The sequence below is a fragment of the Phodopus roborovskii genome, unplaced genomic scaffold (genome assembly GCF_943737965.1).
Source record: "Phodopus roborovskii unplaced genomic scaffold, PHOROB, whole genome shotgun sequence".
Classification (NCBI taxonomy): Eukaryota; Metazoa; Chordata; class Mammalia; order Rodentia; family Cricetidae; genus Phodopus; species Phodopus roborovskii.
In genome coordinates, this window is record NW_026125281.1 from 35,176,996 (window position 1) to 35,192,882 (window position 15,887).

Sequence of the window (15,887 nt, forward strand, 5' to 3'; positions counted from 1 at the left end):
TTTAGAAATGACAAAATCTTGCTCCAATGTCACTCAGAATAAAAGTCTGTATTCTTTTGCAAACCATGTAGTGGGCTGAGTTCGGCACCCACGGATTTAATATGTGGTCCAAAATAATCCTTCTTCCCACAGTGTAGTCCCGGGAAGACCAAAAGGTTGGACATGTCTGCTGTATGTAGCGGCCAAGCCTGACTACTCTGCGAGTTCCTCTGTCTGTGTGGTTAACAGTGTAGGAAAAGATTGACTTAAGTATGACATCAATGCTCAATGTAGAGAGTTTAAAATACGCACAAAGTGTTTGCTTCTCTCTGGCCTCTTTCCTCCCCTACATCAGACTCTCGTAAACTTATTTGGGAAGTATGTGTGTATTGAATTTTTTAAAAGATTTATTTACTTCTTATGGATTCAGTGTTCTGCCTGCATGTATGCCTGCAGGCCAGAAGAGGGCACCAGATCCCATTATAGATGGTTGTGAGCCGCCTTGTGGTTGTTGAGAACCGAACTCAGGACCTCGGAGTGCAGCCAGTGCTCTTAGCCACCCCACCGAGCCATCTCTCCACTGTGAGCTTCCTGGACTTCTCGACGATCAGTAGCCAGAAGATCTGAGACATGTCAGACCCATGTTTTCCCGGCAGACAGTGGAGGACTTAGTTCACACAGATGCAGACTTAGGCCTGGGTGGAGCATCTGCGCTGTTGGGACCACGGTGTTTTGAAGCTAGACGCATTAAGGGTTCTGCATTTCTTCCTGTGCAGATTGTGGAAGGCAAGCTGTGGTTCCAGCTGGACTGTGGCAGTGGCCCTGGGATCCTAGGCATCTCCAGCCGTGCTGTCAACGACGGGAGCTGGCATTCGGTCTTCCTGGAGCTCAACCGCAATTTCACCAGCCTGGCCTTGGACGACAGTTATGTGGAGCGGCGCAGGGCACCCCTGTACTTCCAGACGCTAAGCACCGAAAGTGCCATCTTCTTTGGTGCCCTAGTGCAGGCAGATAACATCCGCAGTCTGATGGACACTAGAGTCACGCAGGCTCTCGGTGGCTTCCAGGGTTGCCTAGACTCCGTGGTACTGAATCACAATGAACTGCCCCTCCAAAATAAGCGCAGCAGCTTCGCCGAGGTCGTGGGTCTGACCGAGTTGAAGCTGGGCTGTGTGCTGTACCCGGATGCATGCCAACGCAGCCCCTGTCTGCACGGGGGCAGCTGCAGCGGCCTGCCCTCTGGCGGTGAGTACACCTGCTTACAAGCACTTAGGGGAGGGAGGGCATGCACCTGCCTGAGGCTCACCCTCACAACCAGCAAGCGGGCGCTGTGCATGCGCATGCGCGCACACACACACTTCCCCAGGACCGTCCTGGAGAGGGTGCTCACCCACTTTGTACTCAGACCACCGGAATCCTCTGTGCTGCAGAATCTTAATAGCCGCAGGGTAATCAGGTTCGCCAGTAACTGATTGCCAGACTGCAGATGCAGCCACCTCCTCCCTGCACCCCCCCCCCCACACACACACAGGCTTCCAGACTTCAGGAGCCACGTGCTGTTACTGCAGAAGGCTGCCTGGTGTCACTGAACTGGCTGGAGCTGCTAAGCAGGCTCCGATGTAGCTTTAGCAGAAACTGAAGTAGGTGGAGGAATGAACCCGCCTCCCTGGGAAGAGAACCAAGAGCTAACATAACAGTCTTTGGAGCATGCTTCTGAGATGTGTCTTGAAAATAATGCAACTCTACAAAGATGCAGACATCAAAATAAAGGAGAGGGAGCTGGGGATACCCCAGTCAGTCAGTGCTGGCGTTGCAGGTGTGAAAATCTGAGTTGTATCTCTAGGAGCCATATTTTAAAGCTAGACATGGTGATGAGAACTCCAGCACTGAGAAGGTGGAGGCAGGTGACTCCTGGGGCTCAAGGGCTAGCCAGTCTAGTCTACATGGTGGATTCCAGGCTGGAGGGATGGGAAGTGTCCGAGAAATAGCTCCTAAGAATGTCCCCTACTCTATACACCGTCCTAACCACACATGAACACACACACACACACACAGAGAGAGAGGGAGAGAGAGAGAGAGACTATATAGACTATATGGAGATGAAAATACACAGAGAAACTCAGGAAGGGCGCCAGTCAAGGGTGGGCACACACACTTCTCCAGCCACGCCTTCCCCAGGTATATCCTCAAGGGGGTGAAGGGAACAGGAAAGAGATGGGAGGTGAAGGGAGGAAATGATGGGGGGTGGGCACGGATCCACAGAGCATCTCTATAGCTGTTGAAGGCTCAGCAGCCTGACATCTAAGAATCCCCTGCCCCACCCACTCACAGGGTCCGTGTGGTGGTGGCGGCAGGCTTCCTTCTGGCTGCATCTTGCCACCTCTCAGCAACCCTGCCTGGCCCCCTCCAGCCCCTTGGCAAATCTACTCAGCAGCCATGTGTAGTGGATTTGAACATTCTCCACTATCACTGAGACTGCCCGGCATTAGCACCTCCTTTTCATGCTTCCCGACTCTGAATTTAGAGTCCGTTTTATTATTAGAGCGTTATAAACTGTCCATGGGCTGATGCGGTGCAGGAACACAGACCGCAAAGCTGCTCAGACTCACATGTGTCATCATGAGGGCCCGGTGCCCTGGGGGAAGTTTCCACAGTCTCAATTTAAGAAATCCATTTGCTGTTTTTACTGTCTCAGCAGTATATGTAAATAAAGGGTAGTTATGGCTCCATAATTCCTGAATGATGGGCAGTGATTCTCCACTAGCTGTCCTGTAAACCAGCCTCTCATGACAAATCATGGCCAGTTTTTCATGAGACAAAAAAAAAAAAACCCTCTACCAGTGCAAGCCACTGACAATATACGAAAGGGTCATATAATTAAATTGGGTTGAAATGGAACACCACGCCATGTCAAATCCTGGGTACGCAGCCACAAATTGTAATATCCTTTAACCATGTCACAGCATTGTTTTTCCTGGCAAAGCTACCGTCTTCCATGGAGGGATATCTTTAAAGTAATAATAGTCATTGAACAAAGGGGAATCTGGCTCAGCAGGGTACATTTTTAACTGCCACAAAACCCCTTAGATAAGTACCCAGAGCAGGAATGTTATATAACTAAGTGGCTTAGGGCCCCTCTGAGAAATGCCAGTTTTGTTTCTTTGTTTGTTTTGGGTTTTGTTGTTGTTGTTGTTGTTGTTTTTACTGTTTTATTTTGTTTTGTTTGGTTGAGACAGGGTCTCATATGCCCTAGGACAGCCTCAAGCTTAATGTGTAGCCAAGCATGGCTTTAGATTTTTGCCCTTCCTGTCTCTGCCTTCCAAGCACTGGGATTCCAGGCATGCATCATCACCACACTCAAGTGTATGTGGCACTGCAGATCAAAACCAGGGCCTTGCGCATTCCACCAGCTGAACTCATACCCACTCGTTCCTGTCCTCTTGGCTCACCCTCCCCAGGGGCCAGAATTCCCGTATATGGGGGAAACAATCTGCCTTTATTCCCTCATGTTCTACTTCTGTCTACGATAGGGCTTTCTTCTCTAGTCGGGCTCCTCAGCTCCTCCTCCTCCTTCCAAGGTGACATAGTCTCTTGTCAGCTGTCATCTCTTTGCTCCTAAATGCATAGGCTTTTCCATCATACCCATGCATCCTTTCTCACATCCATTTACATCACTCCCTTGCCCACTACTCTGCTGATGTGAGGAGGCTGCACAGCTTCAGCCATCCCACAAATCTCTTCAAGCCTGGTTCTGGAAGCCAGGTGGAGCAACCACCACCTAATTAGAATGTCTGAGATGCTCCTCAGGTGTGTGAGGAGGGAAATGCAGGCTTTCTGGCTATAAAGATGAGGCCCCGGCCTCAAGGAAGAGGCTCTATTTTCTAACCTCTGTTTTCTATTAATATCACGGGTATTTAAAAAAAGGCTTTTAAAAAGATGTTTTGGATTTGTTTTTCTTTGCTTTGCTTAATGTGTATGCATGTTTTGGCTACGTGGATGCCTTGCACGAGTCCATGTCTGGTGCCTAAAGAGGCCAGAAGAGGGCATCAAACCCCCTGGAACTAGAGTTATGGGCAATTGTTAGCTGCCATGTCAATGGTGGGAATAGAACTTGGGTCCTCTGGGAGAGCAGCCAGTGCTCTTAACCCCTGGGCCATCTCTCCAGCGCCTATCGGGAACATTTCTGTCATATCCTTGTTTTCCCTGCCTGAAAAATCCCTTTTGCCAATATGAGTGTGGGTTACAAGAAAGGAATAAGCCAAAAGTCAGGCCTATACTTCCTACTTACGGAACCATTAAATTAATCATAAAGTCACTTACAAGGAATACCGTCTTTAAAGCATGGTGAAATGAAGGATAGCCATGTCCTCATCAACTCCTCTGGCTGCCAGAGTCTTGGGCTCCCAGATCAAAAGCTAGGATGCATGCAGTGTTCCAAGAGGACAACTGAATTAAGGAAGTAGAATGAGGTTCTTAGAGGTAAGCACATGACAATCTGATGGAATATCAGCGTGCTGTGTGTGTGTGTGCTCGTGTGTGCCTGTGTGTACATGTGTGTGCATGTGTGTGTGAGTGCCTGTGTGTGTGCGCGTGTGTGCGTGTGTGTGCCTGTGTGTGCGCGTATGTATGTGTGCCTGTGTGTGTGCCTGTGTGTGTGCCTGTGTGTGTGTGCATGTGCGTGTGTGCGTGCGTGCGTGCGTGCGTGCGTGCGTGCGTGTGTGTGTGTGTGTGTGTGTGTGTGTGTGTGTGGTGTTGTTGTTGCTGTTTTTTAACTCTCTCTTGTGGATCACTGTAAAATACCAGGACATGATTTACCATCACTACCTCCTCAGTCATGGAACAATACTGGAGGACTGATGGGTGGATCGATCTCCTGGTAACAGACTCCATTCTCAAACTGTGCCACATTGTTCCAGAACATTAACAATCCATAAAGCAGTCATCCTACAGCAAGGAACACTTCCTTTCAGGATTCTTCCCCCAACTACCTCAAACCAACCAAAGCCTTATCACAAAGACCAAAGAGCTGCATCTACTAGCCTGGAATGGCATAGTCAGCAGCTTTGAGCAGCCTTGTGAGTCTTCCTGCCCAGGCAGCAGTCCTCAGGAACCCCAGGGGAGGCGAATCACAGAGAGTGAGCTTGTAACATGACTCTGTAAGTCAACCACAGTAAGAAGGCCCCCCCTTGCAAATGTCTTAAAATTATTTATATATATATATATATATATATATATATATATATATATATATATATAATCTCCCAAATATGACCTGGAAACAGCCACCATGGAGAAGAACTTGATGGGGCCTGTTCTGACTCTTCCGTTGCCAGACCCATTGGGTGGGGCATGGACCAGGAAGCACCCACATTCTCCGTGCGTCTTCGTGCTCAAGTCAAGACAATCAAGGGAGAACGCAGTGGAAACCAAGCTGTAATTTGGTGAAGCAGTGTGCTGAGCCACACTGTTCCCCGGGCCAGAAGCAATCACTCACACAGCTTCGCATCAAACTGGAATCCTAAATCCTGAAAGGAAACCTTGGTGGATTTTCAGTGGTCAGAGGTGCTAGTTTGAGTGTGCACAGTACTAGAGCATTGCTTACCTTGCAAATGCATATATACTAAGGCACTTCAGTTTTCAATATTCTGGAACAGTCTTTCCTTCTGCCACCCTCTCCCATTTAATCTCCCAGGTCAGATTAAACGAGCCAACAATGTTAAGTAAGAAGCCCAGTGTCACGTACCTGGGAAAGTGTGGAGCCAGAATTTTACTCCTTGCTCTACTAAAGTGTGTCCCAGGACAAGCTACACCATCACTGAGGATGCCAGGAGATGGCATCTCAGATCCTACCTGAAGCAGCTGATTATACCTGCAAACTCCTGGATGTTTTGTCAAGAACGATTCAAGGGCATTTCCGAGAGACCACAAACCTCAAGTATCAGGATCTACAGGAATCCAGGCATCTCTGTATCAACAAGGCGGGTTCTGTGCACATTCAAGCTTGAGAACCACTGACAGTAGAGGATCCTAGGAGTTTTATATCTACAGGAATGCAGTCTGGGATTGCCAGGAGACATAAACAGACATGGGACATTGAAAGGAATTGAAAGTCAGATGAACAAACCTGGAATGTCACTCTGTTATCAGCAAAATCAAGTTACCCTGAGAGCTTCACAGATCTAAACAATAGTAATAGTATCTTCCCAGCTTAGGATCGGCAACATTGAATATTCTACCTATCCAGTTGCATGATGGGCTCTTAGATGTTTCAAAGAGACAGACACAGATTTGTCCCTGGCAACAAAGCCTCGTTTGCTACCCTGGACCCTGTTTTTGTGTAGTATTTAGTTCCCCTTCCTGTAAGAGTCAGGAAGTTCAGCCTGTCAGACTTTATCAACTGGCTGCATTATGCTGACCCATGTTAAGTCCTAAGTCCCACTGCTGTTTTGTAACCAGATTTCCCTCCTGGCCCACATGTGCTCCACTACGTGCCCACTGAGCAGAGGCACAGGAAGGGAGAATCTGCCTGCCTTGTGTGTACAGTAGACATCACCTAGATTAATTCTGTAGCTTATGGAAAATGTTTTCCCTTTTTTTTTTTTTGAATGATTTTCTTCTAAAACCAAGTTGATTAGTTTTTGGTGTCCTTTTAGACAGCATTAGCAACAATAGATGCTCACAGCAAAGTTCAAAAATTCTAAGTCACGTGAAGACATGAAAGAACATTCTAGAAGATGAGATTCTACTATATATGTCATGTTGTGGGCACATAAAGAAGACATATCATCAAGGAAACTATTGAAGGCCTGGTTTAACACACAGTACCTGAAACGTGGGCCACCTGCCCTAGGGAACAGCACAGTACTCTAGAGGTTTTCATTTGACAGGTTCCTAAAACATTGAAGGTACCTTTCCTGAAAGAAGCAAAAAGTCAAATTGACAGTGATGAAAGTAGGTATCAGGAGCTAGACCATTCCTACTCATGATTAGATTAGCATCTCACCTAATCTCTTGCTCTCTCTCACACACACACGCACACACGCACATACATTCCCCATGATAATTGAGATTTGCAGAGATGGGGGGGTCTCAATATTTAGCCTAAAATTCATAGTGGAAACATTTTCTGGCTTCAGCTGTAGGAGAGAAACAGAGATAGAGATAGACAGATGAGAGAGAGAGACAGAGACAAGTCAGAGAGAAGACACAGAGAAAGAGTAGGTATGCTTGGGTACATGTACTGACCATGCTCATGCATGCAAGCAAAATCCAGAGGCCCCCTGCACTGTTGTTCGTCAGAACATGGCTCACCTGACTTCTCTTTGAAACCGGGTCTCTCTGGCCTAATTTGCTCGGCTAACTGGTCAATGAGTCCCAGGGGTCCACCTGTGTCTACTTCTCTCTCAGGTGCTGGGGTTACAAGATTCGCCATCATGCTGGAATTTTTACTGTGGTTCCGGGACTTGGATGGGAATCAAGTCCTCGTGTTTGTGAGAGGAACACTTGACTGACAGCTATCTCCTTTGCCTGCGGTTATTGGGTTTATAAGCAACAGCGAGGTGACATTGACTTCGAAGTCTGCAGAGACTGCAATGCAACACTAAAGTACCTAGCACCTGTGCTCTGCATTGACTTCCGGCATCTAGACCCATGTTCACTGTCACAGCATCCATCAATATGATTGTTCAAAAAAAGCAAGGGAGTTCTCAGAAGTCAAGCATCTTGGACACGGCCACATGTAGATGATGGGCAACAGCCAGGACTCAGCCTTGGACCCAGGTCCTCACCACATCCAAGTGGTTTCCCAAGTCAACATCATTCCATAATTCAGCCAGGTCTCTGTAGTTTGTACGTATGTTGTCAATACATACCTCTGTGCTGTGGGCATTGTTTTCTCATCAAGACTGAACCCAAACAATGATGTTCCTCTGCCCTGATGAGCAGAGCAGAAAGTTGAGGCCATTGCTGGGTGAACTGGGTCGAAAAACAACTAAGCAAGGGAATAAGACAGGAAGTGTCTTGACTATTTGCCTACACCACCCAAATTTGCTCTATAATTGCTTGTTCTGGTTCCATTTTTTGCCTTTAATAGGTTTTGTGATGTTCTTCTTTGAGTAAGGGGAGGAGAAGCACTAAGTTTGTCTGGGTACAGGTTTCAAAGCCATCTGCATAGGCTATAAGTAGGAGTGTAAACAGGAACACAGACTTGGAGGCAAGGCTTAAAAATACACTTCCCAATGTCGCCAAGATCTGAAGGGAAAGAAGCTGTGGCTTTTTTTGTACACACATTTTAATGCTAGTAGGGCCATTTCCTTTACAAGCTGATAAGTGTGCATAGTCCATCTGCTCGCTGGCTTCCACAACTATGAAAAAACTACCTTACCTAAATGCCTGTTTCTCATTTGTAAAGTAGCTATGATAATAACCACTATTTAAAGAATATAATGCATTCAGTTGTTATAAGAAGTAAAATGAAATATAAGTTATAGAAAGCACTTAGAATTTTTCCTAGTCATATGAAAAGTGATTATTCTGGCTAGTGATTCTCTACCCCACCCCACCCCCACACACACTCCAAATCAATTCTTATTCAGCCTTTGAAAAATTATACAGTTAATGGTCTTTCCTTTATATTTGTGACAGTGTTAGATACTATGTGTGATCATTTGATACTTTCTAGATGTCTCTAGGAATTTGTGTGTGTGTGTGTGTGTGTGTGTGTGTGTGTGTATGCATGCATAGATATATGTACATGTGTAGACCTATTAGTGTGTACAGTACAATTGTGCATGTATGTATGTACATGTGTGTAACTGTATGGGAATGTATATCGGTGTTGGCACATGTCTATGTAGGTATGCATATGTGTTGGTATGTTGAATGTGTATAAGGGTATATGCAAGTGTATATGTACATGTGTGTTGGAGTGTGTGTGTGTGTGTGTGTGTGTGTGCAACAGAGAATTCTTGTAAAGAACAGAAACATACATGGTTTCATTCATTTAATGATTATTTGGCTTCCAGAAGGACTGTCTTTTCCTGTGTGTCTTACTATTTCTCTTTTGTTCCTGGAAGAACTGTGTGAAATTATCACAAGCTATTCCCTTTTATTCTTGGTAAGCCATTAGTCTCACTGAATAATTTCTAGACTCCATACCATATTATAGAAAGTTTTGGGACATGGGAAGCTTGGATTCAAGGTCAGACTCAATCACTTATTAGGCCTGTGTCTTGGAACAGCTTCATGACCTTTCCAGCATCCCTTGGAGGAATGCTGATGGACCATTCCCCTGTCCCCTTGTAGGACCACTGTGATCTTCTGTTGAGTGACTGGAAGTAATGTTTAAATCATTAGATCACTTGGGATTATTATGGCAGACTTACTGATATAAAAAAATGTTAATAAAAGGTTCTGTGGCAGAATAATGAGGTAATAATGTTGTGGTAGTAACAGGTTAATTTTGATAATCAAGCCTTTCAAAGAGGATGAATAATAGATGTCATTATTCATTAAAAATATAATTTGAGTATTTTAACCCATTGTTTCCTCCGATATTAAACGTTTAAAAGCAGATTTGTTTCCAGGACCCTCTGATCCTTTGTCATGTGGGTCTGAAATCAATGCGGATCTTGGAGAGTCTGCTTCTCATCCTTGTGACTAAGAAATGCTCAGTGACTTGTAGCTGCAGTTACAGCAATGCGTTGTGTTAGAAATAGCTCAGGACAACACTACCAGGCCTGAGTTGAAGTCCATTCAGCTTTGTGAGCATGAGTAAGTACTGGCTTCTCAGGGCTAGGTTTCTGGTGGTGTACACATCTTTTCTGACCTTGTATCCCTAGTACTTTTCATAGTTTCCTTTTTATGTAGGTTCTGGTAACACTCCTACCAAAGAGAAGGCCCTGGTTTACAGTTCTGGCTGATGCCTGTGATTATCCTGTTTCTAGTTGCTCTCCCAAGGGTGGTATAACTAGCCCGCCAAACCCCAACCATTGAGAACTGGCACGGGCACACCTCCACCACCACATAGCTATGCAGTCTTTAGAGGCAGGAGGTCAGCCAAGTTGACTGCTACATCAAGTAGGTGTCCTGTAGAAGATCATGAACGGATTTCTGTAATTTGTAAGATAATTTGTTAGAGTGATCCAGACAAGCAGAATCAAGAAGAAATCTATCATGCTCTCTCTCTATCTCTGTATTCCCCCCTCCCTCTCTCTCTCTCTCACACACACACACACACACACACATATTCACACATACAGAGATTTGATATTATGGAATTCTCTAATTGATTTGGGGCTAGCAGATCTAAACTTTGTAAGGCAGGCTAGCGTCTGGAAATCTATCTAGAAACTGGTTTTACAGCATTGAAATAATAATCCATAGAGCAAGTCAGTTGGCTGGAAATGGGCAAAATTTATTTGGTGTTATTTTGGGGCAAAAATTCTTCTTGGGCCCACAATCATTATGGAGAGAACTGACTGATTGTAAAAGTTGATAAATCCACAAACACTTAAACATCTAGGCCAGGGTTTAAATGGCAGAGCACAGAAACCTAGCTGGCCTGAATCACAAAGTAGCCTATCGTGGAAATCAACAAATCAGGAGAAACTGTACAGGCATAAAGACACCGTGAATTATTATTACTATCCTTGGATAAATGAGATGCTATGACCATATACAGAAATCTGGGGCTAACGTTATACATTAGTCACAAGAAAAGGAAGGGAGAGGGAGGGGACTTCAAGACATTTTTTAAAAAAGTAAGAAAAAGAGAAGAAAAAAAAAAAGAAAAGAAAATTTTGCAAGATGACAGTGTCAGTCTAAAAGAACAATTCAAAATGTGAATCTGTCTCCCCAGAAATCAAGCAAGAAGCCAGAATTTAAGAACACAGACAAGATAGAGAGGCCCAGGAAGGTCTAAATCTCAGATGCAAATAAGAAAACTTCCACGAAAACAAAAGAAAAAGCAAAGGAAATCACCAATAAAATGATGCAAGAAATTTTGCCAAAATTAAAGGATGAGAGTTTAAGATGACAAGGTCTTACTAAGGATCCAGCACTGGCTAGAGCTCAATCGCAAAGAGCTAAATGTCATGAGATTCCAAAAATATGGCCTTCCAACTTCTTGAAGTCAAATAAAATAAAATAAAATCAGGCTTCACAAGCTTCAGAGACTTTGGATTTCCCAAAATAACAGGCAGAAGATTGCTTCAACTTCCTAATGTAATCTAACTTCCAATGAAGTTCAGGGATTTAACTATGCAAATTCTCATGAAATGTGGCTCCTACAACCCCTTCCCTTGGGAAGCAATTACTGAATCTCCAAGTGAAAGAGAGAATAAACCAGGGGATCCAGAAAGGGAGCTTTAATACAAATGCAAAGGAGATGCATGGGAGGTGCAGCCCTGGGAGGTCTCTTCAGTGTGTGGCAATATGAGCTACCCTCGCAGCTCAAATTGGAAGAGCTACTTGGTGAACAGTCTGGAGGTCAATTTAAATACATATTCAGAAAAAGAGCAATCTGAAATACAGGGCCATCTTTGATATTTTTTAAAAGGCGAAGATATAAAAGTCACAATTCACTAAGCGGTTTAGCTACAAATGGCATGTGACAGTTAATTACAACAATACAAATACTGTTTATTTAATTAACATTAAAAGATAACAATATATTTAGAGGAAGGCCATCAGAAGACTGTCCATGAGACTGATGTTTGGAAATAAAAGATATAATGGAAAGCAAACAGAAAATGATTATGAAACAGAAAATATCAACATGCCACAGGAGAAAATGTTAAAATACTAAAAGGTTGTTTCTAAGGCAGAGAAACACTGTGATTGACAAAGCAGAACTCATGGAACATCACCCATTTACTGAGTCTAACTCTAAGGGCAACAACAATTCCTTTAAGAAAACAACAACCATAGTTTCCACGAGGAGATATATGTAATGCTCTGAGGGTCTTTGTTCCTCTGATAGTTACTGTCGCCTGTAATGCAGACACCAGTGCCTATTTTTGCACGACAGGTTCATGAATAGAACATGAAAGAGATGAGAAGATGAGGCTCTGCATAGGGGAGGGGAAGGGTTAGGGCTTGAGTTTCAGATGAGTTGACTTGGCCTCACTTGGAACTCAGGGTAGGAATGGCACCCTTGGCTTCTCCCATCTTGAGCTGTCACCATTTGCAGAAGGTGGTACAGAATTGACTGTTACCTCACTCCCCCATCCTGGTCTCTGCTCTTAGTGTCTCCGACAATATCATTAGCATTCTCTGAAATGTGGGAATTGGGTGAAGCTTTTGTGGACTAACATGGTATCCAAACTGTGCCCTGGTATTTTTTTTTTATGGCAAATGAGTTCTAAGGAGCCAATGTACTGATCAACTTTGGGACCTGGGTCTTCCTCAAGATAAGGAGTTGGGAGTACTTGTCCCAGATGAGTCCAAGGACTCCGCACATCCCTGTGGCATCCTCAGCTCACGAGGCCCTCTGTTTCCCTCAGGCTATCAGTGTTCCTGTCTCTCACAGTTCACGGGGAGAAACTGTGAATCCGAGATCACAGCCTGCTTCCCCAACCCTTGCCGGAACGGAGGATCCTGCGACCCCATAGGAAACACCTTCGTCTGCAGCTGCAAAGCCGGCCTCACAGGTGTCACGTAAGTGAGACTGTTCGAGGACCTCTCTCCACTGCTCCTGTCCTAAGAAAACAGCCAGTGCATAGTTGGTTAGGAAAAATGGACACACTGCTGTCTTTCCAGTACAGCGCTCACAGGGGCTGGCTTAGTAGGAAAAGTGACCGCAGGGCAAGATTGGGTCCCCAAGTTCACATTCCCCAGCACCCACATAAAAATCCGGGCATGGTGGCTTACACTTGTAACCCTAAGGCGATATCTCTCTCTCTTGTTAGTCAGCCAGCCCATTCAAGCTCGTGTGCTTCAGGTTCAGTGAGAGATGGGAAAATGGTGGAGGAAGACATTAACATCAACCTCTGGGCTCCATAGGCATGTGTATGTAACCACAATGATGAGAAAATACATCACACACTCACACACACACACATACACAGGCACATACAAGCACATCACACACATACACGCACATGCACACGCACACACAAACACACACTCACACACGCACACACATGCATGTACACACTCACACATCACACACACACACAACAAACACACTCACAGCACACACACTACATTTTTAAGCACTTCAATGTCAGTAGGGACCCTAGGGTTATAGCTAACTTGTATGTTTTACTTTATCCTTTTGTATTTTCAAACTTATTCAATCCCTATGCATTCTATAACAAGGAAGACATTTTAAATGTGCTTAACACCACCTAAAATTTCCAGTATAATTCTGAGACACACATAAAACTCACAGCCCAGAACCCACCAACCCCGCTATAACTACCTAGAGTTTAATGACTATTCCGAGAAATTAATCCTTGCCTTTCCTTTGAAAACACTTTTCCTCCAGGAAATAATGAAATTTAAGGATTTATCCAGATGGAAAGGAAATGCTTTAAATTCCGAGTAAAAGGCCACTTCCAGGCACCCTTGATCATTTCGAAGTGTATACATACACTCTCAACAAATGATGGTCTAATTACAGATCAGCCTGGCTTGTTCATTAGAGCAAATCTCTGAGGACTCCACCAAGAAACACTTAGCTGATGCTGAATTGCTGGGTGTAATTTGAAGTCATGAAGCTGCATTCAATTTTAAGTACTCTGTGATTCTAATTTCTGGCTGACCTGGCCCCAATGTATTTGGACTACATTTTAAAGGTGGATTCCCAAAACTGTAGGTGAATGGGACATTTTCAATGAGCATATCAAAACAATTACTTAAGTAGAGAAGAGAAGCATGGAGGACAGAAGAAGTTCTGGTATGTGCCGTCAGTGTTAAAGGAATCAGACTAACAGGCTTGCGGAATTGGGGCCAGAGAGATAAATGGTGGCTAAGACTGCTTGCCGACCTTCCAGAGTGCCTGAATGCAGTGAGTTCCCAGCACCCGTTAAGTGGCTTACAGCCACCTGTAATTCTAGCTCTGATGGATCCAATGCCTCTTCTAGCCTGTGCAGGCACCTGCACACATAGTAAATAGACACACACACACACACACACACACACGCAGGCACGTGTGCGCACGTACAAATTAAAAATAAAAGCGTGCTCTGTGGTTATATTACTGTGGCGGTAAAAGAGGCCTAGGAGCTTCTCCTTCTCCATTTCTCTCACTTGGTGCAACCATCCATGGAAACGCCGGTGAATTTGATTATGAGCTCCTACGTGGCACCCTTAGGGAAGAGCTGCAGAGGTGTTTTACAGGATGTGAGAGACGCACACTATATGCCGTTTCTAAACTCGCACGGTTTTAAATTCTAAGGTGTACCTGACCCACACACAGGGTTGGAGAGGGTTCCTTTTCTCACACTGTCCGTTCTCCTCTCGATGCTCCTCTCCCATCAGCTGGTCCCTCTCCAAATCCCACGAAGACCCGAGAGGGCACACCTCCATTCAAGGAAATGGGCAAAGGCTTGTTGGACCCAGAAATACCTAAATTCATCCTTATGGGTGTGCCCATGCACACACAGACACACAATGCACACACAGAGATATGAACATGCATGCGCTCACACACTTCCACACTGCCCACATGGCAATGCACTCTTTAGCGGTTTCCTTCTGTTTTACGCCGGGCCTCTTGTCTGAGCTCTGGTACAGCGATCCTGATGTTGGAAGGGCTTCTCTGTGCTTTGCCTCCAAAGGTGCGAGGACGATGTGGACGAGTGCGAGCGAGAGGAGTGTGAGAATGGAGGCGCCTGTGTCAACCTGTTCGGCTCCTTCTTCTGCAACTGCACCCCGGGCTATGTGGGCCAGTACTGTGGCTTGCGCCCTGTGGTGGTGCCCAACATCCAAGCCGGCCACTCATACGTGGGGAAAGAGGAACTGATAGGCATCGCTGTGGTCCTTTTCGTCATTTTCACCCTGGTCGTGCTCTTCATCATCTTCCGCAAGAAGGTCTTTCGAAAGAACTACTCACGGAACAACATCACGCTGGTGCAGGACCCAGCCACAGCCGCGCTGCTGCACAAGAGCAATGGCATCCCATTCCGCAGCCTGCGTGCGGGCGATGGGCGCAATGTGTACCAGGAGGTGGGGCCCCCTCAGGTGCCAGTGCGCCCCATGGCCTACACGCCCTGCTTCCAGAGCGACTCCAGGAGCAATCTGGACAAGGGCCTGGACGCACTGGGTGGTGAGCCACAGGAGATGAGCACGTTCCACCCCGAGTCCCCGCGCATCCTGACGGCGCGTCGCGGAGTGGTGGTATGCAGCGTGGCCCCCAACCTCCCAGCTGTGTCGCCGTGTCGCTCTGACTGCGATTCCATCCGAAAGAATGGCTGGGACACAGGACCTGAAAGTGAGTGAGATGCGATCATGGGCGTGTGTCCCCGGGAAGCCCCTGGGTCTCAGCGACTCAAGCAAGGCTAACCTCTGAGAAGGAGCGAGGGAGAAAGGCAGTCTCATGAAACAAGATGATGGAACTCGGGCAGCAGAAGTGATCAGAGCCAGGTGGTTGCGTTTCCCTCTCCCTTTGGCTTCTTGAAGCAAGATTCTAACCCCAGAAAAAAAAAAAAAAAAAAAAAAAAAAAAAACAGGGGGTATACGCTGTGCTGCGAAGCAGGGGTGAGTGTGGCTGGAGTTGCCTAGCATCAGGCAGAAGAAGGTGGGGGTTAGGATTCACAGCGATGCAGATGTTTACGCCGGTGAGTGGCATGAGCTAGTTATAGTTTTAAATGCAGCTCTGACAGACACGGGAAAGGACTGAATAAGACTTAGAAGGGAGGCTGAGTCAGCAAAGCAGGCAACTACTCCCTGCCCTCCATCAGAGG

The 15,887-nt window shown here is 45.7% G+C and overlaps 1 protein-coding gene across 1 annotated transcript in view; it reads left to right on the forward strand.

Annotated features, from left to right (window-relative positions):
- The window catches only part of Fat3 (FAT atypical cadherin 3), a 553,599-nt gene that overhangs the window by 530,099 nt on the left and 7,613 nt on the right, over positions 1–15,887 (forward strand). Inside the window, exons 22-24 of the mRNA XM_051198808.1 lie at positions 756–1,224; positions 12,483–12,636; positions 14,763–15,415. Coding sequence (XP_051054765.1) covers positions 756–1,224; positions 12,483–12,636; positions 14,763–15,415 — 1,276 coding nt within the window. The remainder of the gene's footprint in view (positions 1–755; positions 1,225–12,482; positions 12,637–14,762; positions 15,416–15,887) is intronic.